Raw genomic sequence first — 24535 nt, 5'->3', positions numbered from 1 at the left:
CATGCTACTGCACTCAGCCTGGGTGACAGAGCAAGACTCAGTATCAAAAAAAGAAAAACAAAAAACAGGGAAGAGAGCCAGGTGCTGTGGCTCCTGCCTGTAATCCCAGCACTTTTCTTTTTTTTTGAGACAGTTTTGCTTGTTACCAGGCTGGAGTGCAGTGACACAGTCTCGGCTCACTGCAACCTCCACCTCCCAGGTTCAAGCAATTCTGCCTCAGCCTCTGGAGTAGCTGAATCCCAGCACTTTTTTGGGAGACTGAGGTGAGCAGATCGCTTGAGGCCGGGAGTTAAGAGACTAACCAACATAGGGAGACCCCATCTATATAAAGAATAAAAGGCCAGGCGCGGTGGCTCACACCTATAATCCTAGCACTTTGGGAGGCCGAGGCAGGTGGATCACAAGGTCAGGAGATCAAGACCATCCTGGCTGACACGGTGAAACCCAGTCTTCACTAAAAATACAAAAAATTAGCCAGGTGCGGTGGCAGGCGCCTGTAGTCCCAGCTACTCGGAAAGCTGAGGCAGGAGAATCGCTTGAACCAGGAGGCGGAAGTTGCAGTGGGCCGAGATTGTGCCACTGCACTCCAGCCTGGGTGACAGAGCGAGACTCTGTCTGGAAAAAAAAAAAAAAAAAAAAAGAATAAAAAACATTGGAGGGCATGGTGGCATGCACCCATGGTCCTAGTTACTCCAGAGGCTGAGTTGGGAGGATTGTTTGAGCCCAAGAGGTTAAGGCTGCAATGAGCTGTGATCACACCACTGCACCCCAGCCTGAGAGCGAGAACCTGTCCTCACTCCCCAAAGGGAAGATGCAACATGATTTGGTGTACATTTTTTTTTCCTGAAAGACTTACTGGATGGTCCCTTCCAGAGTGAGGTACACACATCCACACACTATGGTCAGCAATTGCTCCCGGGACCCCGACGTCTCAGTTTAGTGAACTCAGGGCAAGACAGTGACTGCCCATGGTCAGCACAGCAGGTGGGTGGGTCCAGTGAGGTCACTTTCCCAGGAGGGCATAATTGAGCAGCTTCTGGATCAGGTCCACGTGGGCCAGCAGCATGCAGCAGCGGCTATCGTGCTTCAGGCCCAGGGCGTCCCCATCAGTGTACTTGGCCTGCAGCAGCCCCAGGTAGGCCTCCCACGTGTTGCCCACAGTCTTGCTGCAGGTGGAGCAGCGCACACAACTCCTGAGCTCAAGTAGTCCTTCTGTGTCAGCCTCCCAAAGTGCTGGCATGAGCCACCACGCCTGGCCTGATATAATACTTTTTTTTTTTTTTGGATACGGAGTTTCCTGAGCAACAGGCTAGAGTGTAATGGTGTGATCTCAGCTCACCGCAACCTCTGCCTCCTGGGTTCAAGTGATTCTCCTGCCTCAGCCTCTTGGGTAACTGGGATTACAGGTATTTGCCACCATGCCTGGCTAATATTTTTGTATTTTTAGTAGAGACGGGGTTTCTCCATGTTGGTCAGGCTGGTCTTGAACTTCCAACCTCAGGTGATCCGCCCGCCTCTGCCTCCCAAAGTGCTGGGATTACAGGCACGAGCCGCCATGCCAGGCCCACCTGATGTATATTTTAAGACCTCCTTTGCTGGTGGAGGACAGATTTTGTGTGAAGGGGAGGGATAAAGAGTGGGAGCAAGGGGGCCACTTGGAAGGGTGTTGGAGAGGCTTGCGGGAGATGGTGGCTCAGGACGATGGGCTGGGTTTGGACAGGGCATGGAGGGGCTTGCAGGGGGATGGGCTGTGGATGGTGGAGGAGAATAACGAAGGTTTCTTTCCTTCATGAGCCCTGGAGGGAACAGACGAGATCACGCCATTGCATAGGAAGGTGTCCCTTACTGTGGGGTAGCGAACCAGGCAGGGAACAACCTGGGAGGAATCAAAGTTTATTTTGGACACGTTACTTCTGAAGGGCTAACAGACTTCCAGGCAGAAAGGCCCTTGAAGGAAACATTCCAGGGGTCTCTCTGGGAGGCTTAGATCAAGGAGCTGAGACCAAAAGGAGAATGGGAGGGAGGAGACGATACAATAGAGTTGGAGCCGAGGCCCTTAGAGGCGGACAGGTGGATTCCTGAGGGAGGAGGAAGGGGCTGAGGTTGCTGGAGCCTGGCAGCTTCCTCCGGAGCCATTGGCAGGACTTATGCAAACAGCTCTGGGTGGGAAGAGGGAACCAGGATATCCTCCTGTGTCCTTCCTCTTCTGCAGTCATCCTGGATGACTCCCAGATGGAATTTCTTGGATGTCATTGCTTGGAGGTCCCCTGCATGCCTGAAGAAGGACATGCTGGAGAGCAGGATGCGTGGATCCCATGGGCGAAGGGAAGTGCCCAGGAAAGAACGAAGTCCCAGGGGGAGCTTTTAGTGTGTGGGTGAGTGGGGAGGCTGGGGTAGTAGCTGACACTGTCCCAGCTGCATCCCAGGTTTGAAAGGCACCTCCTCCCCCAGCGCAGGCATCCTGCCTCCCAACCCTGTAATTACCATGCTTCCCAACGCGTGGTTTGCTCCCATTCTTTGGCTTCCAATAGTTGGAAGGGATGAAGGTGGACATCTCTGTGATTACGGAGATGCCAAGTGCTCCGGGGTGTGGATGGAGGGTTGTGAAAACCAGGGTGGGGTGATGCAGGGTCAGGGTCATGATAGGGAGAGTGGGCAGCTGCCTGGACAGGGGGACTAAAATAAGGGACGCCACCTTCAGAGGTGACACATTAGCCCGGGCCTTCCCGACGGGTTTGACCAGTTCTGTTCTGATGGTATTCCTGTGCCACTGGGCTGGCCCCTCCTCCCCTCCTCCCCTATAAAGCCTCTTGGGGTTCCCAGGCACCCAGACTCAGCCCACCCCAGCTTTGGGGGCCAGTACACAGCCATGATGCTCAACTGGAAGCTCCTTGGGATCCTGGTGCTTTGCCTGCACGCCACAGGTGAGGTGGGAACAGAGGCAGGGAGTGCAGTTTGGAGAGAGATGAGGGATGGTCAAGATGGGGGAGGTGAACTGGAAGCATGGGGTTGCGACAGGAATTCAGGGGATGCAGAAGGTGTGTCTGGCTCACCAGAAATGGCTTTCTGTGCACAGTGGGTGGGGGACAGGAGTTCAGGGGTGCAGAAGGTGCGTTTGGCTCTCACCAGAAATGGTTTGCTGGCTCCACGTGGCAAAGGTCAGGATTAATGCGTGGGGGACGAGTTTCCTCGGAGCTGGGATTTGTGTTAAGGAGCCGGGGTCTGTGTGCCCGGGGGCCAAGGTGTAGCCCACTTTGGGTTGTAGATTGGCATGAGGACAAAGTCAGTGGGGTACCCCAACCAGGGGTGGCTGGAGCTTATTTAGAGAAGTCTCGTCAGTTTAAAGTGGGTCAAGTGAATGGTTCAGATCCATCCGGGGTTAGGGGTTCATGATCTTTTATCATCAGTTAAGTATTTACAAACGTACAGAGAGCTCTTTGAGAGGGACTTTTTTGGTCTGTTTGTGGGTCTGTTCAGGCTGCGTCCATCTAGAGAGGCTCCTCCTTGTGGGGCTGCGGCTGGGGTGGGGGAGAGAAGCCCTCACCACCTCTTACCTTTCTCCTTCCTCCTTTACAGGCATCTCAGGCAGCGAGGACCACCCCTCTCACCCACCCGCAGAGGACCGAGAGGAGGCAGGCTCCCCAACATTGCCTCAGGGCCCCCCAGTCCCCGGTGACCCTTGGCCAGGGGCACCCCCTCTCTTTGAAGACCCTCCGCCTCCCCTCCCCAGTCGTCCCTGGAGAGACCTGCCTGAAACTGGAGTCTGGCCCCCTGAACCGCCTAGAACGGATCCTCCTCAACCTCCCCGGCCTGATGACCCTTGGCCAGCAGGACCCCAGCCCCCAGAAAACCCCTGGCCTCCTGCCCCTGAGGTGGACCACCGACCTCAGGAGGAGCCAGACCTGGACCCACCCCGGGAAGAGTACAGATAATGGGGTCCCCCCAGCCGTTCTGCTCCCAGGCATCTCCAGGCACCCACGCCCTCTCCACCCTGATTCCCCGTGAATTCTTCCCGATTTAGCCCGTCTCCTAAAACCTCTTCCTCATTCCCTCGGTTTTATTCTGAACCCAGAAGGTGGTGTTCTCAATATTTCCTGTCCCCTCCTGAGATCCGTACTTAGCCCTCACATTGCCCGTTTTTTCCTCTGACAGCCTAAGCCTATCTCCTACCTCACCTCTGGGCCTCGGCCCCACCTACCTCCCTTCCTGTCTTCCTGCCCGCGCGATCGCTGGGGCAGGGCTGCGGTACTGTGTTCCCTTCTGCCACCTGGTGGCCGGCGGCAGGAATTATCAGTAGACAGCTGTTGCTTCCATGAAACGGAAAAATAAAAATCACGTTTTCTTAATTCTGAATCTAGGCTGCTTCTTTAACTAACATTTAGTGTTTTTTGTTGTTGTTTGTTTGTTTGTTTTTGAGATGGAGTCTCTATCTGTCGCCCAGGCTGGAGTACAGTGGCGCGATTTCGGTTTACTGCAAGCTCTGCCTCCCGTGTTCAGGCCATTCTCCTGCCTCAGCCTCCGAGTAGCTGGGACTACAGGCGCCCGCCACGACGCCCAGCTAATTTTTTGTGTTTTTAGTAGAGGCGGGGTTTCACCGTGTTAGCCAGGATGATCTCGATCTCCTGACCTTGTGATCCGCCCGCCTCGGCCTCCCAAAGTGCTGGGATTACAAGCATGAGCCACAGCGCCTGGCCTTTTTTTTTTTGGACGGAGTCTCACTCTATAAGCCCAGGTTGGAGTGCAATGGCGCGATCTTGGCTCTCTGCAACCTCCACCTCCCAGGTTCAAGCCATTCTCCTGCCTCAGCCTTCTGAGTAGCTGGGATTACAGGTGTGCACCACCATGCCTGGCTAATTTTTGTATTATAGTAGAAACGAGGTTTCACCATGTTGGCCAGGCTGGTCTCGAACTCCTGACAGCGTGATCCACCCGCCTCGGCTTCCCAAAGTGCTGGGATTGCAGGCATGAGCCACCGTGCCCAGCCAACACACGTTTTGACTATTTGGATGCCCTCTTCACAGTCCTAAATTTACAGAGACCTGGAAGCAATCTGAGTTCTTATCTTGCCCATATCCAGTACGTAAGGCTATGGGGCTCAGCAGGAGGAGGGTTGGAAATATCACTATGCAAGTCACAGTAACATTCAGGCCCACATTTCTCCCTTTCTGGGAACACTATATTGAAGAATGGGAAGGCAAGTTTCATCTCTGTTTAATGGCCTATGGCTTGGATACCCCTGGTGGCATATGCAAACCTTCCCAGGGGTGTGTCGGCAGGACCAGCTTTAAGGAAATCATTTTCCAGATGAATATGTGCCCCTCCCTAGAAAGAATCTCCTGCCTGTCCTGGGCCTGACCAGAGTGCCCTTCCCAGAGCTGCCAAAGGTCAGTGGGAAACAAATCAACCCTTCTCCGCTTCCCATCTCATTAAAAGATGCATTTTCCTTCTTTCTTCCTTTCTTTTTTTTGAGACGTATTCTCATTCTGTCGCCCAGGTTTGAGTGCAGTGGCCCGATCACTGCAACCTCTGGCTCCCAGGTTCAAGCAATTCTCCTGTCTCAGCCTCCCGTGTGGCTGGGACTACAGGTGCCTGCCACCACGTCCGGCTAATTTTTTTATTTTTTATTTTTAGTAGAGACAGGGTTTCACCATGTTGGTCAGGCTGGTCTTGAACTCCTGACCTCAGATGATCCACCCGCCTCGGCCTCCCAAAGTGCTGGGATTACAGGCATGAACAACTGCGCCCTGCCTCATTCATTCATTCTCTTACTTCCTCAGTGTGTCCACGAATGCCGGGTGCCATGGGAGAATATACGAACATAAAGAGTAAAAATATGTAGTTTCTACTCGGAAACTTAAAATTGAGAGGGGCAGGATTTACAGTTAAGCTTAAATAACATCAAAGACAGTAAAAATGCATATGTCCTAATAATGACACGAGTAAGTACCAATGTAATAGCCTTGGCAGTAAACGCTGTGAGTTCAGAAGAGTTACAGTGAGCTGGACTAGTCAGGGGAGGCTTCTGGGAGGAGGGCCCGGAGCCGGACCTGAGAGAAGAGCGGGCGGTGTGTCTGGAGGATGGTCCAGGAAGGGTGGACCTGGAGCTTCATGCAGGGCGCAGGTGCAGAAGCTGCCCTTGGATGATGTGCTCTCATGGCCAGACCCAGCAGCTGTGGGGACCAGCCCTTGCGCCTATGTGCATCAGCCTTCGTGTGTGCTGTTCCCTATGTCTGGAATGTCCTTCCTCTCCCAAACCAGCTGTATTTCTCCTCAGGAACGCCTCTGCCTACACCACTCCCTCCCGCACCCCGCCCGACCCCCGACACCCTTCACCCCAGCCACACTATGGCAATGATTTCTTCATGTCTGACCTTCCCAGGTCATGAACCTCGTGGAGCAGGGACTGTGTTCTATGCATTTCTTCTTGGACCCCTTTACCATTTTTGTGCCTACGGACTCCCAGAGTGCTAAATCACCCCCAACAGCCAAATTACCCACAACAGCCCTGCCTATGTCTCCACTGGGACCTTTTCCAGGGGCAGAGAGCTGGAAGCACTTGGAAATTTTTCTCTCCCACATCCTCACATGCCACCACCCTCCCACTCCCCCAGCCCAACCCCAGGCCTTAACCAATGGTGCACAAATACGAAGGTGTCAATACCGCAGTCCTCCTTGGGGTCTTAGCTTGGTTCCACTCATGTGCTTGGGTCCACTTTCCTACTCCCTTTCCACTCCTCCCCACCCTCATTACTTTTTTCTTTAGGACAGGGTCTCACTGTGTCACGCAGGCTAAAGTGCAGTGGCACGATCATAATGCATTGCAGTGTCGACCTCCTGGGCTCAAGTGGTCTTCCTGCCTCAGCCTTCTGAGTAGCTGGTACTACAGATGCACTCTACTCACCGGGCTAATTTTTTAATTTCTTGTAGAAATGATGTCTTGCTATGTTGCCCAGGCTGATATGGAACTCCTGGACTCAAGCAATCCTCCTGCCTTGGCCTCCCAAAGCGCTGGGATTACAGGTGTGAGCCATCATGCCCGGTCCCCTCATTACTTCTATTTATGTATTTATTTATTTATTCAATGTTTGAGACGGAGTCTCCCTCTCGTTGCCCAGACTGGAATGCAGTGGTGTGATCTCGGCTCACTGCAATCTCCGCCTCCTGGGTTCAAGCGATTCTCCTGCCTCAGCCTTCTGAGTAGCTGGGATTATAGGCATGCGCCACTATGCCTGGCTAATTTTTGTATTTTTAGCAGAGACGGGGGTTTCATCATGTTGTCCAGGCTGGTCTCGAACTCCTGACCTCAGGTGATCTGCCCGCCTTGGCCTCCCAAAGTGCTGGGATTACAGGTGTGAGCCACTGTACCCAGCCTGTTTATTTTTGAGACAGGTCTCACTCTGTTGCCCAGGCTGGAATACAGTGGCACGATCACAGCTCACTGCAGCCTGGGCCCAAGCGATCGTCCCACCTAAGCCTCCCAAGTAGCTGGACCACAGGCACACGCCACCACGTCTGGCTAATTATTTTGTAGAGATTGGGTCTTACTATATTACCCAACCTGGTCTCAAACTCCTGAGCTCAAGAAACCCTCCTGCCTCCGCCTCTCAAAGTGTTGGGATTACAGGCGTGAGCCACTGCACCCAACTTCTCATTAGTTTTAAATAAATCTCTTGTACTTGAATCTTTGTCTCAGGGTCTGCTTCTGGGGAATCCAACCTAGGATGCAAAATATTTGCTACACACTATTGCAACTACTTTCTACTGCGCATGTGCCATAGGGCACTGTTGCCGAACGCTCTACAGCTTATGCTCTCATTTATTTTGCATAACAACGCTATCATGATCACTTCACAGAAGACAGAAACAGGCCTAGAGAGGTACAGTGACCCATGCAAGGTCACACAGGGGACAAATGGCAGAATCAGGATTTGAATTCAGGTCTGTGCTATGCTAACAACACTGATTTTAACCACTACATCATTCCAGCTCTTTTTTTTTTTTTTTTGAGACGGAGTCTTGCTCTTGTCACCCAGGCTAGAGTGTGATGGCACCATCTTGGCTCACTGCAATCTCTGCCTCCTGGATTCAAGCAATTCGCCTGCCTGAGTCTCCCAAGTGACTGGCATTACAGGCGCCCGCCATGATGCCCGGCTAATTTTTGTAGTTTTTTAGTAGAGACAGGGTTTCTCCATGTTGGCCAGGCTGGTCTTGAACTCCTGACCTCATGATCCACCAGCTTTGGCCTCCCAAAGTGCTGGGATTACAGGTGTGAGCCACCGTGCCCGGCCCATCCCAGCTCTTTATTAATCTGTGTAACCCTGACACAGAATACAGTGCCCGGGCCGTCATGCACACTTAATGTGTGTTTTGTGAAAGGCTAAATTATTTAATGAAGGGCCCAGTTAACAAAGAGTAGATCAGAATGATTGGAGTAAAGTAACCCGGAGAAGAGAGAGACATGTTGGAGAGAAAAGTCAGGGGAAAATTAGGGAAGATCTTGGTGCCAGGTGTGGGAGCTCATATCTGAAAGTCTCCCTCCTCTATTAGAACTGTGCCTGGGCCCGGACAACATAGTGAGATCCTGTCTCTGAACAAACAAAATTAGTTATCTGAACATGGTAGGGTGCACCTGTAATCCCAGCTATTCCAGAGGCTGAGGTGGAAGATTGCTTGAGCTCAGGAGGTCAAAACCAGCCTGGGAAACACAGCAAGACCCCATCTCTAAAAAAAATAAAAATTAAAAAAGGGCCAGGCACAGTGGCTCACACCTGTAATCCTAGCATGTTGGGAGGCCAAGGCAGGAGGATCGCTGGGGCTCAGGAGTTTGATACCAGTGTGGGCAACATAGTGTGACCTCACCTCTACAAAAAGAAATGTTTAACAATTAGCCAGGTCATGGTAGTGCATGCCTGTAGTCCCAGCTAATTTTTGTAGTTTTTTTAGTAGAGACAGGGTTTCGCCATGTTGGCCAGGAAGATCACCTGACCATGAGAGGTCGAAGCTGGAGTAAGCCATGATTGTACCACTGCACTCCAGCTTGGATGACACAGCGAGACCCTGTCTCAGGAAAAAAAAAAAAAAAATGTGCCCAGGTTGGGGAGAAACACATACATCTCTGTGTATACTGTGTCAGGGAGTTATGGCTAGAAAGGAAGAAGGAAGTCTGGACCCCTCAAACTGACCCTCAAGCCAATAAGGTGGAGTTAGTTAGGAGGAAAAAATTAATTAATTAATTTTTAAATTTTTTGAGACAGGGTCTTGCTCTGTTGCCCAGGCTGGAGTGCAATGGTGCAATTACGGTTCACTGCAACCTTGACCTCCTGGACTCAAGGGATCCTCCTGCCTCAGCATTCTGAGTAGCTGGGACCACAGGCATGTGCCACCACATCCATTTAAGAGAAATTCTTAAAGAAGAGAGAAAGTGAGGGAAAGGAACTGAGCCCCTGATGTTGCCTAAGGAAGAAGCTGGGGCTCTTTACAGCATGCCGCCTTCTTTAATTCCACAGCACTGTGCGGGTTTCCATGCCTTTACTTCCTTGGAAAGTATGAGCTTCTTGAAGATAGCAATGGTGCCTTGTCTTTCTTTGTATCCCTTACTTCTCTCCTAGTACCTGGCCTAGAAGGCACTCAATAAAACAAATGATTAGCCCCATTTCACAGATGAGGAACCAACACTGAGAGAGGTAACTCACCTGTGCAAGTCATATCACAAGTACCAAAGTCAAGACTGGATGCAGGACTGCCTGGCTGCAAACCAATTCTTCCCAGGCTGACGTGGCAGGTAGGTGAGTGGGAAAGAGAAGGGGGAGGCAATGAGGCAACTGGAGATTTTAGTACCTATTAATAGGCAGTGGATCTTGGCACTCAGATAGGTTGTCTTCATTAGCTGGGGAGGAGACTGAGTGGGCCTGGATGGTATGGAGGTATTTGCACAGGGAAACCCATTGTGCTGGCTTCTCCATTCAGATTAGACAATGCTGGTTCCTCTCTACCTGCCTTGGCTAAGCTCACCTAGGTGTAAATGCAGCAGGGACACTGTCACATCTATGTCAACACAGAGTCATGGAATTAAATAACAGAATAGGATCACAGATTTACAGAACAATAGCCCAGAACCTTGGACATGACAGATAGTTATTAAATGCTTGGCCAAGAGAAAAAGAAAGAACCTAGAACTAGTATCATGGTAAAATCTAATTATACAATCTGAGTTACCTTGAGAAAGCACCAGGCACAGCCCTCAGCCTTTGGGCAGCGAATGATGTCTTTGGACTAGACACAAGAGATGGTTGTCTGCTCTGCTTTGAAGCTCTCTGGCCAGGGAAACTCCAAACCATTCATTTGTTCATCTATTTGCCCACACAATCAACATTTATTGAGCATCTGCTGTGTGGGGTGCGAGGTGATGGTGACAGTCCCAGGAAGCAGTTTCAGTCCTCCCTGCCCTCAAGGGGCTCTGTGTTTAGGAAGGACAAACATATACATTATGGCAATAAAATTTGATACAAAGTTAAATTAGAGAGGGGCACACCCTGACTGTAGGAGCCCAGGAGGGACTCCTAACTTCTCTGCCAATTTCATGTTTCAAAATCGTTTGACCTGAGACTCGCTTTGGTATAATCTTAAGCTTTCTTACTGTACATTTTTTTTCTCCTGCTAATCTTTAGTGAAGTGCCCACTAGGTGCCTGGCACTGACTCAAAAAACTTGCTGAATTAAACCAAATGCACCTCCTGTGGGTTTTTCCCCCTAATATCCTCAGAGGCATTAATCAGCTCCCTCCGGGAAATCCCCAGTCCCCACCCCATCCCCACCTTTCCTTTTGCAGCGTAATTCAACTCGTGCGATGGGGGCAGGCAGGATAGCATGGTAGTGAGATCAACAGACTGTGACTTGGGTTCTTGTCCCTACTTTGCCATTCGTTCTCTGTGTGACCTTCGGATAGGACTTTAGGGGGATTTCTTTAATAACCTCTAAACTCACATACAATGCTGAGAGCCAAGGTAGCGGCTCTCAGGTCTTGTTCCAAGAACTGCCACCAGAGGGCAGCCTAGAGATTCCTCTCAGGTGTTTTCCTCCAGAGCTCTTTCCCTCACTAATGTCATCCACTCCCTGGGGCCATCATCAAGGCACACAGGTGTCCCCTTAGCTGCCAAGGCAACCATTCTAAGGTGAGCCAGGCATGTGAGATGAGGCTAGACAGGGTCTGGAGCCCTCAGGAAAATTCAGGCACAGGCTGCTTGTCCAAGTGGACCTCATGATCATCATTTACACATTCTGTCCATGATTATTTCATGAGCCGGTCTACAGGAGAGGATACCACAGCCAGTCAAAGGATCAGGGCCCCCTGCCCTCAGGGAGCTGCTTTCCAGTGGGGAAGGAGAGAAATACACAGATGCTTACAAGGTATCTGTAGTAGGATATCACCTAGTGATGAATGGTGTGATACAGCTTAGGCATAGCAAGGAAATAGGGATGGTCCAAACATGTGTGTGTATGTTTTTTTTTTTTTTTTTTGAGACGGAATTTCGCTCTTGTTGCCCAGGCTACAGTGCAGTGGTGTGATCTCGGCTCACTGCAACCTTCACCTCCCGGGTTCAAGTGATTCTCCTGCCTCAGCCTCCCAGGTAGCTGGAATTACAGGCATTCACCACCACGCCTGGCTAATTTTTGTATTTTTAGCACAGATGGGGTTTCGTTATGTTGGTCAGGCTGGGCTACGAGCGAAACTCCATCTCAAAATACGAAAACTGCTACTACTAATAATTCCTGTCTCCTAGGGTCATTGAGAGAATGGAGATCAGTCCTGCACGGGCAGATGTTGGCACCGAGCTGAATGTTACAGACTGCCAAGGAGTTGGTGCTGGTCTCTGGTGAAGATGTTCTAGTCTCAGGGCCCAAGAGAACAGAGTGGGACACGAGATGCCTCTCCAACAGGAGTCTGTGTTTGCTGGTCACCTCTGTGCTGGGTGATGCCCAGGTGCCAGGGAGACACTGGGCAGTAGGAGAAGCTCCCCGCTATGAGGAACTCTCACCAGAGGCACTCAGACAGCCCAGAACACAGGAGGGAAGACGGGCCGCGACAGTCCCATTCCCAGGCGCTCCAAAGGCCAGCTCACCCTAGAAATCCCTGCTGGTACAAGTCTTTCCGGCCTCTCCTCTCCTGAGAGCACGTTCAGACTGCACTTTGGCCCTCTCTTTCACCCTCTTGAGGGAGTTGGGACTCTAATTCTGGGTGACCAGTAACAATAAAAACCACTAATAGCCCTAGTGGAAAGAATGACTATTTAATAGGTGCACATAATGAGCAGACAAGGAGCGCTCTTTTCCCTCGAACTCACTCTGCAGAACAGAGAGGGGAACAGTCTTGTTACTGTGAGAGCTAAACACAGCCTCTGTGGTCTCCCTCCTTGCAAGACAAGAGGGGTGGCCTCAGGGTGTGACTGAAACAGCCATGAAGGCTTCGGCCCAGGGACCGACTGCCCTGCAGCTGACTCCCTGCTGCTTTTGGGAAGTGGGGGTGAAGGGAAAAGACTCGGGGGAAGATAGCTTGGTGGGCAGAACTCCACTTGCTGAATTCTTCCTTTTTCAGGATTCATTGCCTGAAGGTGCACCTGGCTCTGGCCCCAGTCCTTACTCCCATGTGCCGGCTGCAGTGCCCTGGGCCCCTCGGAGCTGGCAGGGCTGCTGGGAGGGTGAGGACAGGCATGGGAAGAGTGGAAAGTGGGGCCTGACCCAGCCAAGCTCCAGGAGGCCATTCCATAGAGGAGAGAGCCATGGACCAGGAGCCTAGCAGGGAAGAAGGAAGGAAGGGTAGAGCCAAGCACTGCCCATACCTGGAATAATCTCAGGGAGAGACTGGTGTGGACAGACCCCAGGAACAGGCTTCTCAGCTAGGGGCAACTCGTTATGCTGCAGTGGGGGCACCTAACAGAACCCCCTAGGGTTTTTTTTTAAAGTATACAGCACGATCCTGCCCACCCCTGGCATCAGATTAATGCCATGTCCGGGGGAAACCCCAGTATGTCCTCATCACAGCCATGTGAACTCTGCTGTTTGTTCATAAAAATGTGTTACGTCCCTGGGGGAAAAAAGGAGCTAATCCAATAGAGAGAAGAGTGGCTCAGGGGAGACAGTCACCTGTGAGGAATGAGGGCAGGACACACAGGCCCAGGCTGAGATTGCACAGGGTGTCGCATGAGTGGCTGTGTCAGAGCCAAGTGCACGTGCCCACTGCCACCTCCGCCAAGGCCATCAGTGAATCCCTCCAGCACCTACCGGGGCTTCGCACACAGAGGCTGTGCTGGAGTGGGGGGCACAGGGCAGGAGGCCAGACAGGAGGGCACCATGTCCCTGCGTAAGGTAGAAAGCGGCAGCACAGCCTGGACACATGCATCCATTCCTTTATTTCTACATATCACCAAGTGCCTGCCACAGCTATGTGCTGGGACTCAGTGAACACGCCTGTGCTTTGCCTACTGGCGTGGAGCCCACGGTCCGGGGGCGATGGTTTCTGTTGCATTTCAAAGCCACTGGGGCGCTGCATAGATGGCTGGCTGCAGAGTCTATGTGAGAGGAAGGCCAGAAGTCAGGGCCCATGGGCTGTGGATTCCACCCTTGATCGTCTACTACATGAAAGAAGCCACAGAAGTGAGGGGGCATTCCCAAGAGGAAGGCAGAAAAGTAGAGATTAAAACTGAGTCAAGAAGTGTAGCCAGTCCCATGGGAGCACCTGGGCTAAGGAGGGTCTGTCCCCACAGAGATGTTTGGAACGCCCGACTGGGGATGTGCCCTCCCCTTCTATGTTCTCGGTCACCAGAGGATCCAGGTGAAGAGTGTGGATGACTCAGTCCACCCCTCCCCGCACAGGAAAAACAACTCAGAGGACATCCCCTACTGGGAGTGGGCCAGGAGCGTCGGCTTCCACCCAGGGAGAGGAGGGTGGTGTGGCTGCAGAGGTGAGTCCACAGGGAAGCGTGGGTGTCATGGAGAAAGAGAGAGGAGGAGAGGAAATGGCCTCTCGCTGGAGCCAAGCAGAGAGAAACAAAGGAGGGGAGGAACCCACAGGCCCTGGAGCTCCAGAGCAGCTCTGGGTGGCCCCCTTCCTTTTCTCCCCAGCACAAAATAAGCTGCTTTTCCCGGCTCTTTCTCTTCCTTGTTCTCATTCCATTTTCCTTCTTCCAAGCCTAAGCCCTGGTCTACCAAGGACCCCTATGGGAAACATTTGTTCTAGAACTTCTGTCCTGACTCTCAGGCCCCCAGAGGAGGAAAGCTGTGAAGGAGGGACCTCTTAAGCCAGTAACCCTCACTTAGGAATTCTTAACTTTTTTTTTTTTTGGGACAGAGTCTCACTCTGTCACCCAGGCTGGAGTTCGGTAGCACGAAATCAGCTCACTGCAGCCTCTGACTCCCCGGTTCAAGCGATTCTTGTGCCCCAGCCTCCCAAGTAGCTGGGATTACAGGTGCTCGCCACCACACCTGACTAATTCTTGTATTTTTAGTAGAGATGGTTTGGCCATGTTGGTCAGGCTGGTCTCAAACTCCTGAGCTCAAGTGATCCACCTGCCTCAGCCTCCCAGAGCGCTGGGATTACAGGCATGAGTCACCATAGCTGGCCAGCTTTGAGAGTGGAAATCTCTCTAGAAATACTCATATACATAAGGAATTTTGCACACATCCTTACAAGGTTTAGGGAACCTCTGAAGCCTGTCCATGAACCTCTGTCACCCGTTTATAGCATGGTGTCAGCTGCAGAGTAACAGGATCTATGTGGGCCTGGAAGTCCAACAGGCCTGGGTTTGAATCTTTTTCAAACATTTTTGCTTGTTAGCAGCTGGTTTGGACAAATAATTTGAACTTAGTTTTCTCATCTGTGAAATGGGGAAAAAGCACTTACCCTGTAGGGCTATTGTGAAGATTGAACAAGACAATACATGTTAAATACCCAGGCACCGTGTCCGCCTGCAGCAGGCAGTCAGTACATGGTAGATCTCGTGCCCCAAGCCTCTTCTTTATGGAGTCCCTCATGTTGCCCCAGCTGGCCTCGGATTCCTCCCACCTCCACTTCCTGGCTAGCTGGGACTACCCCACGCCATGCTTCAGCCCCCTTTGTGATCATTCAAAGCCCTTTGGTTCCCTGTACCCTCTCACATTTACTGCAATTCCTGTAGAATCCAAATTCTTTTAACCTGGTGTTGTAAGTCATCTACAATCCCCATCCAAGCAGCCTGTCCCTTCTCCCACACCACTGTTCCTCCCGTATGTCCCACACCAACCCATGCCATCCGCTGGTTCTAAACACACCTGAAGCACCGCAAGGCCCTGTGTCTGGCTGCCTGCTCCATGCTTCTCTCATCATTCCTCAAGGCCCAGGGAAAGTCCTGCCACCTCCCTGAAGCCAAGTGCCTATCCGCTTCTCCATTCTAGGCTGTGTGTCCCCAGTTGAATGGCAGCTCCTCAGGGCAAGGAACAATTCCTCTTCCTTTTCAGTGCAACTTCCAAAGCACAGCAGAGGAGCGTGCACTGGGGGCCAAGCCTGGCTCAGAAAACACAGCAGCACAGGGCTGGAGGGGTGGAGGGGAGAGTGACCTGCCTGCTTCACAATACATGACTGGGAGCCCCACCTTTTGCCTATGGAAGGCACGTGCTTTGAGTTTGATTTTCTCAGGTGCGGGGTGTCTACGCCACCCACACTTTCTCACCTGGTCCAATGCACGGGCACGGGCAGGGGCAGAATCTGTTGTTGTAGAACACAGCAGAACTGCCTGCACTACTGTGGACATCACCAAAGTGGCAGCTTCACTGAAGGTGACCCTGGCCTGTGCGGGCACTCAGCTGATGCCCTTCTCTACCCTCCTAAGCCCCATTAGCTTTAGGTCTTCACCGCCTGCGCTGAGAGGAAGATTAATGGTGAGCAGCAGAGTAAAATCCAGCACTGAAGACAAGGTTTCAGTAAAAAATCAAAAGCGCAGCAGATTGGAGTTTGAGGGCCCAGAGGTGGGCAGGACAGTAGAGGAACTGGGCAGCCCAGAGTGGCAGGATGGAGTGGACAGGAGTGGACAGGAGAGAGTAGATAGGAGGAGGGATGTGGCTGCACCACCAACCCACGTGGGCGGCTGGAACCTGGCAGGAGGCCGGGAGAGACTGTGCCTCCTCCAGCCTGGCTGTCTTGCCCAAGTTCTGACGGCAGCTGGGAGGAATGTGAGAAAGAAAACAAGAAAACCTTTGCTACCTCTGGCTGGTCAGGGGAAGTTTGTGTTGGAAAAGAGGAAGCCACAGGTTCCGCTGTTCCGCTGCCTTCTCCCCTCCCAACCTGGGGAATGGCCCAGCACCTTCTAGTCCACTCCTCCCTGACCTCTGCCACTCCCCTTGCTGCCCCAGAGCCTCCTGCCTGCTTGCCCAGGTCCTCCAGGGAGCCAAGCCTGAGAGTCTAGGGAGGCCCACAGGAGGAAATGATGTTTGGAAAGAGCAGCATCACTTAATTTATTTATTTTTTATTTTTTGAGACGGAGTTTCCCTTTTGTCACCCAAGCTGGAGTGCAATGGTGTGATCTTGGCTCACTGCAACCTCTGCCTCCCGGGTTCAAGTGATTCTCCTGCCTCAGCCTCCTGAGTAGCCGGGATTACAGGTGCCTACCACCAAGCCTGGCTAGTTTTTTTTTTTTTTTGTATTTTTGGTAGAGACAGGGTTTCTCGTCATGTTGGCCAGGCTGATCTCCAACTCCTAGCCCTCAAGTGATTTGCCCGCCTCGGCCTCCCATAGTGCTGGGATTACAAGTGCCACCGCGCCCGTCGAGCAGCATCACTTTAAATGGTATCTGTGTCTCACATTTGTGCCTGCAGCTCTACACAAGGCAGGAAGGGAGCAGAAGAGACTCTGCTAGCATTGGCTGGGCTGGAGACTCAGGAAAGGGAGCCTGGGGCCGTAGGGGTGAACCTGGCCTATTTGTTTCCCCCAGTGGAAGGATGAAGACAGGAGCACCTGCAGGGCTCCATTTGCTGGGCTTCCTACAGGGGGACTGCACCCCTTATCCCATTTAACCTTTCTGATAATTTCCCATTTGATATTCACAAAAACCTTGCGAGCTAAGTGTTATTTAAAATATCCCCATTTTACAGATGAGGAAATGGAAGTTCAGAAAGGTTTGAAGAGTTGCCCAAAGCCAAGAGGTTAGCTGGGACCTGAACCCACGTCATCTTCATTCTGAAGCCAGTGTTTTTTGTTTTTCCCAAGGCATTAGCCCCCTTCAGGCGACCCTGTCCTATCCCTTCCTCTCTCCTCGGCTCCCTCAGCCCCTCTTTCCTCCCACTCCCATTCTGAGTGTCACCAGCAAGTCAAGAGCAAGACTAGACGGTAGCCACTAGCTGCACGTGGCCAACCACGTCATTACAATTAATTAAAATTAAAGCTCCAAATCTTTGGTGGTCAGACTAGCCCCATGTGGCTAGTGGCTACTGTATCAGACAGCACAGACAGGAAACATTTCCATCCTGCTGGTCTGGACTTAAAGGCCGGTCAGGAGGTAGAGGGAATGGGAGAGATCAGCCCAAGGGCTCCAGGGATGGACCTGCCTTTGTGAGGAGATGAGGTTTTGGAAGTGAGTTTGGGTGAGGGGAGCAGGGGTGTCCGAGGCCTGGCGGGGGAGAGGGCAGCTTGCTGAAGTCCTAGGCACCTCCCTCCGATACTGATACTCCGGCAATACTAGTGAGCAATTAATTGGCTGGGGCAGGGCCGGGGCCAGAGCAGGAGGGAGGCCAGTGCAATGGAGGAGAAGCCACCACCCTCTCAGCAGATGGCAGGGCTCTGGTTCTCCTGGTCTCCTTTCATCCTTTGAGGACCCGGGAGCCTGCCTGGCCCTCCTTGACCTGCCCAGAGTTGGCTGCTGCTTCCTGCTCGCTCATCCAGCCCAGGCCCAGCAGACGGGCTATGGGGCCACCACCTTCCCAATTAGCCTTCTTAGCCTCTTGCTCACCCTTGAGGTCTGAGTTTCCAGCCATGGGGAGGGGCTGTGAGTGGTCTGTGAGTAACCAAGGCCCAGCTATGACAGAGGTCATCAGCCCAGGCCCCTCCCCTGGCTGAGCCCTGGCTCCCAGCACCCCCCCAACCCCCATCACCATGCCGTCCCCAGAGGCCCCCAGAAGGAACAGGTCAGGGAGTTGGTTTTGGGAATGTGGTGCCCCATTTCTGGGAAGGAGAAGGTTCCCCAGGTGATGGAACATGTAATAGGTGTATGGCTGGCCTAGTACTTGGGGAGTGGTGGGAGGGGGAGCCTGGGGGATGGGGGCAGAACTCATATTTGAAGGAGGAAAGTGGAGGTGGACTGATGGGGTCCCAAGGAAGGAGCAGACTGGGGGCTGTGAATGGGACCTCACTGGGGTTGGGCAGGTGGGGCTGGAACAGGCACCTAAGTGCAGGAAAAAAAGCTGAAACGCCCACATCTGCAAGTGGAGGGCAGATGGGGAGACAGGCCAAGCCAGGGTAGGCAGGAGAGTTAAGGAGCCAGGCGGCTGTGTCCCGTGGCAAGAGTGGCCGCCCCAGAGTGGGTGGCCGTGGGGCAGAGCGCCTGGTTCCGGGTTAGGCAATGAGGAGCCAGGGCCAGGCCTGTCAGGTGGCAGGATCGTTAGGGCCCCGTGGCCATGGGTACCCCACACTGCAGCCACTGCTGCTGCTGAGTAGGCAGATGCACCGGGCTGATTACCACGCTCCTCCCGGCCACACCAACTTCCCCCAGGGCACCCACCCCCTCCACCTCTCCTCCCCTCCCCACAGTGACTCCTGCCCAGGGAATGTCCAGCTCTGGCATAAAGGACCCGGGTGTCCTCGAGCTGCCGACAGTCAGGAGGCTGTGCAGTCCGAGATGGGCTCGTCTCGGGCACCCTGGATGGGGCGTGCGGGCGGGCGCGGGATGATGGCACTGCTGCTGGCTGGTCTCCTCCTGCCAGGTAGGAGGCTGGGGGCCCTGGGAACAGGAGGAAGGTGGGAGGGAGAGTCCAGGAGAGGACCCAGTGAAGGGGACGGGCAGGGGCTCTGGAACCTGCCTTTTGAGTCTGGGGGTTGCTCCTCACTGCCTTGTCACCTCAGGTAAGTTTCTTAAACTTCCTGAGCCTGTTTCTGAAATTCTGAAGTGGGGTTAATGACACCTATCTCTAGTCTGTGTGTCTCAAATTAAATAATGTATGTGACACATGCTTTGGAAATTCTAGAGGTTTATATAAATGGTGGTGATGGTGATTTTTATTATGGGAGCACTACACAATAATGATTGGACATTTAATAGTGATATCATTTTTAGAGCCTTTTAATATGCTAGACTCTGTTTTAAGCACATTTGGATTATATATTAGAACCATTTTTTTTTTTTTTTGTGAGATGGAGTCCCACTGTACCTCCCAGGCTGGAGTGCAATGGCGTAATCTTGGCTCACTGCAACTTCCACCTCCCAGATTCAAGCAACTCTCATGCCTCAGCCTCCCAAGTAGCTGGGACTACAGGCGCCCATCACCACACCCGGATAATTTTTTTTGTATTTTTAGTAGAAATAGGGTTTCACCATGTTGGTCAAGCTGGTCTGGAACTTCTGACTCAAGTGATCCACTCGCCTCGGCCTCCCAAGATGCTGGGATTACAGGCATGAGCCACCACACCCTACCCACATTAGCACTTTTGATCATTACAAGAATGGTATGAAAGGAGATTTGCTATTTCCACTCTACAGATGAGGACACTGAGGCATGAAGAGGTTAGGAAACTAGCTCAGGATCATGCATTAGAAAGCAGTAAAGCCAAGATTTCAACCCCAGGCCAGGTGACCCCTGGACCTGTGTTGTTGACCACCGGGTACTTACAGCGCTTGAGGAATTTCTGCGACCTTCCCACGGTCTGGTAGGTGGTTGGTGTCTGAGGGAATAGAGAAAGAGAAAGGCAATGCTTGGTGGATTTGTGCAGAATACTGAAGGGAATTGGCATAGAAGGCGTTTGGCGTGGAGGTGCATGCAGAGAATTTCTTTCTGAGGAGAGAACAGGGACATCACAGAGGATGCAAGTCTGGTTGTTAGTGGAGGGATCAGGATGAGTGGCAGTAATAAATCATTATAATGCTTTACACTTTCTAAAACATCTTCTGGCCAGGCATGATGGCTTGCGCCTGTAATCCCAACACTTCAGGAGGCCAAGGCCGGTGAATCACCTGAGGTCAGGAGTTCAAGACCAGCCTGGCCAATATAGTGAAACTCTGTCTCTACAAAAAATACAAAAAATTAGCTGGGTGTGGTGGCGGGTGCCTGCGGTCCCAGCTACTTGGGAGGCTGAGGCAGGAGAATTGCTTGCACCCAGGAGGCAGAGGTTACAGTGAGCTGAGACCGTGTTATTGCACTCCAGCCTGGGCAACAAGAGCCAAACTCCATCTCAAAAAAAAAGAAAAAAAGAAAAAAAGCTTCCAGATGGATGATCTCATTTAGTCTTCTTCATAGTAATGCTATGGGAAGGCAAGACAAATTTGGCCCATCTGAATGTATAAACTAAAGCTCAGAGAGGTTCAGTAACTTGCTATGTGGCTCTGTTTGTGTCACGTGGGACCTGGAGGGACTAGGGAATGCAGAAGAAATGCAGGTGAAAGAGTCATGGAGGAACCACGGGGTAAGTTGGGCCTGGGGTTCTGAGCAAAGGAAAGGAAAGATAAGGAAAGATATGTTCCCACATCCCAAACAGAAGTCAAGGCAGCAGAAGTCAGATGAAGGGCTGGATGGAGGCAGGTGTGCTCAGAGAGGGAAGCTAATCATGGCCAGGAGTCTTTGAGGCTCTCGGGGTTTCCTCCTGGGCTGGGCCAGTGAGAGCAGGGCTGGCTCAGGGTGCGGTGTCCTGCCACACTGGTACCAGCAGGTTCTGAAGCAACAGATAGTGACCCCACATCCTGGCCCCCACCCAGCCTTACTGGCATGGCCAGTGCTGGGATGGGAAATAGGGTTTCCATTCCTGACCGCAGCCTGGGCTCTCATGAAGAAGCTGGTGACCAAATCTTAGTCCTCGAGTGCCCTTTCCTTTATTTCAGCCCCTCTGCCCCCAGCTTTATCTTTCTCCGGTGTCTCCTTCTATGTTTTTCTCCGCTTCTCAGTCCCCCATTGTTTTGCCTTTTGTCTTCTCCTTCCCTTTGGTCCCACTGTCTGGCCCAGGATTTTTCTCCTTAAGAATTTATGCCTAGACTTCTCAGAGCCTCAGTTTCCCCAGTTCTCTGTCTCTTCAGGGTCCTTTCTTTTAGACCTACTTGTTCCTGCTACTTTTCCATTCCCTTTTCTTTAAAAAATATTTTTTAATTAAAAAAAAAATACAGATGGGGTCTCACTATGTTGCCCAGGCTGCTCTTAAACTCTGGGGCTCATGCAATCCTCCCACCTTGGCCTCCCAAAGTGCTGGGATCACCGGCATGAGCCACTGTGCCCAGCCCCCTCTTATCTTCAATGTATTGCTTTGAGGCCCCTCACTTTGGCACCTAATTTTCTATTTTTCTGGTTGGTGTTTGCCCACCCTTCCCAAACAATGAAACTGCTTTTATTCTGCCACCTCAATATCCTTTAGAGACAATAGCCAGTTCTTCCTCCTTTCTCCATCCCTAAACTCTCCTTGGGCTCCGCTTGGGAGAAACCCGAGAGGCCGATGACTGAGATAGGGCTGAAAGGTGAGGGAGGAAGCCAAGCCTCCCTGGCCCTTACTAACCACTGCTTTCCTCCACAGGGACCTTGGCTAAGAGCATTGGCACCTTCTCAGACCCCTGTAAGGACCCCACGCGTATCACCTCTCCTAATGACCCCTGCCTCACTGGGAAGGGTGACTCCAGTGGCTTCAGTAGCTACAGTGGCTCCAGCAGTTCTGGCAGCTCCATTTCCAGTGCCAGTGGCTCCGGTGGTGGCTCCAGTGGATCCAGCGTTGCCCAGGGTGGTTCTGCAGGATCTTTTAAGCCAGGAACAGGGTATTCCCAGGTCAGCTACTCCTCCGGATCTGGCTCTAGTCTACAAGGTGCATCCAGTTCCTCCCAGCTGGGCGGCAGCGGCTCCCAGTCCGGCAGCAGCGGCTCTCACTCGGGAAGCAGCGGCTCTAAGGCGGGAAGCAGCGGCTCTAAGGCGGGAAGCAGTAGCCCTCACTTGGGAAGCAGCAGCTCCCATTCCAGCAGCAGCAGCAGCTTTCAGTTCAGCAGCAGCAGCTCCCAAGTAGGGAGTGGCTCTGCTCTGCCAACCAGTGACAACGCTTACCGCGGAATACTCAACCCTTCCCAGCTTGGACAAAGCTCTTCCTTTTCCCAGACCTCTGGGGTGTCCGGCAGTGGCCAAAGGGTCAGCTCCAACCAGCGCCCCTGTAGTTCGGACATCCCCGACTCTCCCTGCAGTGGAGGGCCCATCATCTCACACTCTGGCCCCTATATCCCCAGCTCCCACTCTGTGTCAGGCGGTCAGAGGCCTGTGGTGGTGGTGGTGGAGCAGCACGGTTCTGGTGGCCCTGGAGTGGTTCAAGGTCTCCCCTGTAGCAACGGTGGCCTTCCAGGCAAGCCCTGTCCCCCAATCACCTCTGTAGACAAATCCTATGGTGGCTACGAGGTGGTGGGTGGCTCCTCTGACAGTTATCTGGTTCCAGGCATGACCTATAGTAAAGGGAAAATCTACCCTGTGGGCTACTTCACCAAAGATAACCCTGTGAAAGGCTCTCCAGGGGTCCCTTCCTTTGCAGCTGGGCCCCCCATCTCTGAGGGCAAATATTTCTCCAGCAACCCCATCATCCCCAGCCAGTCGGGAGCTTCCTCAGTCATTGCGTTCCAGCCAGTGGGGACTGGTGGGGTCCAGCTCTGTGGAGGCGGCTCCACAGGCTCCAAGGGACCCTGCCCTCCCTTCAGTTCTCGAGTCCACAGCAGTTCTAGCATTTCCAGCAGCTCCGGTTCACCCTACCATCCCTGCGGCAGTGCTTCCCAGAGCCCCTGCTCCCCACCAGGCACCGGCTCCTTCAGCAGCAGCTCCAGTTCCCAGTCCAGTGGCAAAATCATCCTTCAGCCTTGTGGCAGCAAGTCCAGCTCTTCTGGTCACCCTTGCATGTCTGTCTCCTCCTTGACACTGACTGGGGACCCCGATGGCTCTCCCCATCCTGATCCCTCTGCTGGTGCCAAGCCCTGTGGCTCCGGCAGTGCTGGAAAGATCCCCTGCCGCTCCATCCGGGATATCCTAGCCCAAGTGAAGCCTCTGGGGCCCCAGCTAGCTGACCCTGAGGTTTTCCTACCCCAGGGAGAGTTACTCGACAGTCCATAAGTCAACTTTTGTGTGTGTGCATGCCTCGGGCACAAACAAGCACATACCATATATCCCATATGGGAGAAGTCCAGTGCCCAGGCACAGGGTCAGCTCAGCTTCCCTCCTCCTTCCCGAAAGAGTGGCTCTGCTTCCTCCACTACCCCAAGGTTGCAGACTCTCTCTTATCACCCCTTCCTCCTTCCTCTTCCCAAAATGGTAGATTCAAAGCTCCTCTCTTTGTTCTTTCCTACTGTTTAAATTCCCATTCCACCGCAGTGCCCCTCAGCCAGATCACCACCCCTTACAATTCCCTCTGCTGTGTCTTTGAAATGGTCCATTGAGTAATACCCCCATCAGCTTCTCAACTGGGAAACCCCTGAAATGCTCCCAGAGCACCTCTGATGCCTGGAAAAGTTATACCTTCCTCTTCCCCTTTACCAAATAAAGCAAAGTCAAACCGTCATCTGGAAACAGGGGCCACTCTTCAGTGACCTCTGGTCAACCCACCCAATATGCCACTGGGCTCTCGCTCCCAATTCCAGCCCACCCTCCATTACAGAGCAAACCACGCCCTCCTAGATCACCGTCCCCAACACACCCATTGCCTCTCAAGGCCCTTATCTCAGCCCCTTCCTGCGGCCACTTCCTCAGTGCTCAGATGCTTCCCTGGGTGAGGGAGACACTGGGGCACCCTCAGAGGTTGGAGCAGGCTCCCTGTTGTCTCTGGATCCTGGAGAGATGCTCAGTAAACTGTGGGGACTAGGTGCAGACTTTTTGCCTTCTTGGAGTCCTGGGTCTCCTGTGAGAGCCTGGCTGGTGCTCTTCCTACGCCTCTAGACGTCTCTGTGTCTCTCATTTTCCTTCAAAAGCTGGCCTGTGTTTCTCTTCTACCTTCCAGCTCCTCCCACAGAGGAGGAAGACAATAAATATTTGTTGAACTGAAAGCAGAGATTGCCTGGCCTCCCAGATCCTTCCTCCATTTCCGTCCTCTCTCATTGCTCCAGGAAATCCATTCTCTTCCCATTCCTCATTCACCATGGGGTCCTCCTTCTCCTTCTTTAGGGCCCTCAGTGTTTCCTCTCCCTCCCCTCCCCACCCAAACTCCTTTTCTTCCACCATAGCATGCCTCACCTTCTAGACGCCATCCTCTCTGGGAGTCGTGAGTCTCGATTTCCTGGGTTTCTGGGACACCTGGAAGCTTGGGAAGGCTGGGACACAACAACTCCAACCAGATTCCTGTCAGCTGAGTAGGAGCCCAGGTGGGCGTTGTT

At 52.7% G+C, this 24535-nt stretch overlaps 3 protein-coding genes across 3 annotated transcripts; 2 read left to right on the top strand and 1 right to left on the bottom strand.

The window, feature by feature from the left end:
- Positions 1-1003: 1003 nt before the first annotated feature.
- LOC111527865 (DNA-directed RNA polymerases I, II, and III subunit RPABC5-like) lies at positions 1004-2871 on the bottom strand. Its single transcript, XM_023194406.1, has 2 exons — positions 2843-2871; positions 1004-1193 (listed from the first exon to the last, which is right to left on the bottom strand). The coding sequence occupies exons 1-2, from the start codon at positions 2869-2871 to the stop codon at positions 1004-1006; spliced, it is 219 nt and encodes a 72-aa protein (XP_023050174.1).
- Positions 2559-4346, top strand: PSORS1C2 (psoriasis susceptibility 1 candidate 2). Its single transcript, XM_023194396.2, has 2 exons — positions 2559-2924; positions 3577-4346. Exons 1-2 carry the CDS (start codon positions 2870-2872, stop codon positions 3930-3932), a joined length of 411 nt encoding a protein of 136 aa, XP_023050164.1. The 5' UTR covers positions 2559-2869; the 3' UTR covers positions 3933-4346.
- Positions 4347-18856: 14510 nt separating this feature from the next.
- Positions 18857-23282, top strand: CDSN (corneodesmosin). Its single transcript, XM_023194398.2, has 2 exons — positions 18857-18941; positions 21727-23282. Exons 1-2 carry the CDS (start codon positions 18857-18859, stop codon positions 23280-23282), a joined length of 1641 nt encoding a protein of 546 aa, XP_023050166.2.
- Positions 23283-24535: the final 1253 nt, after the last annotated feature.

The sequence above is a fragment of the Piliocolobus tephrosceles genome, chromosome 5 (assembly GCF_002776525.5).
Source record: "Piliocolobus tephrosceles isolate RC106 chromosome 5, ASM277652v3, whole genome shotgun sequence".
NCBI classification, from domain to species: Eukaryota; Metazoa; Chordata; class Mammalia; order Primates; family Cercopithecidae; genus Piliocolobus; species Piliocolobus tephrosceles.
Note: the sequence above shows the minus strand (reverse complement) of the source record. Positions and strands in the feature narration are given on the sequence as shown.

Coding starts and splice junctions, on each gene's coding strand:
- PSORS1C2 (XM_023194396.2), top strand. CDS start 2,870: ATGATGCTCAACTGGAAGCTCCTTGGGATCCTGGTGCTTTGCCTGCAC. Junction 2,925..3,576: donor GCTTTGCCTGCACGCCACAG/GTGAGGTGGGAA, acceptor CCTCCTTTACAG/GCATCTCAGGCAGCGAGGAC.
- LOC111527865 (XM_023194406.1), bottom strand. CDS start 2,871: ATGGCTGTGTACTGGCCCCCAAAGCTGGG. Junction 1,194..2,842: donor TACTGGCCCCCAAAGCTGGG/GTGGGCTGAGTC, acceptor ACTTGAGCTCAG/GAGTTGTGTGCGCTGCTCCA.
- CDSN (XM_023194398.2), top strand. CDS start 18,857: ATGGGCTCGTCTCGGGCACCCTGGATGGGGCGTGCGGGCGGGCGCGGG. Junction 18,942..21,726: donor GGCTGGTCTCCTCCTGCCAG/GTAGGAGGCTGG, acceptor TTTCCTCCACAG/GGACCTTGGCTAAGAGCATT.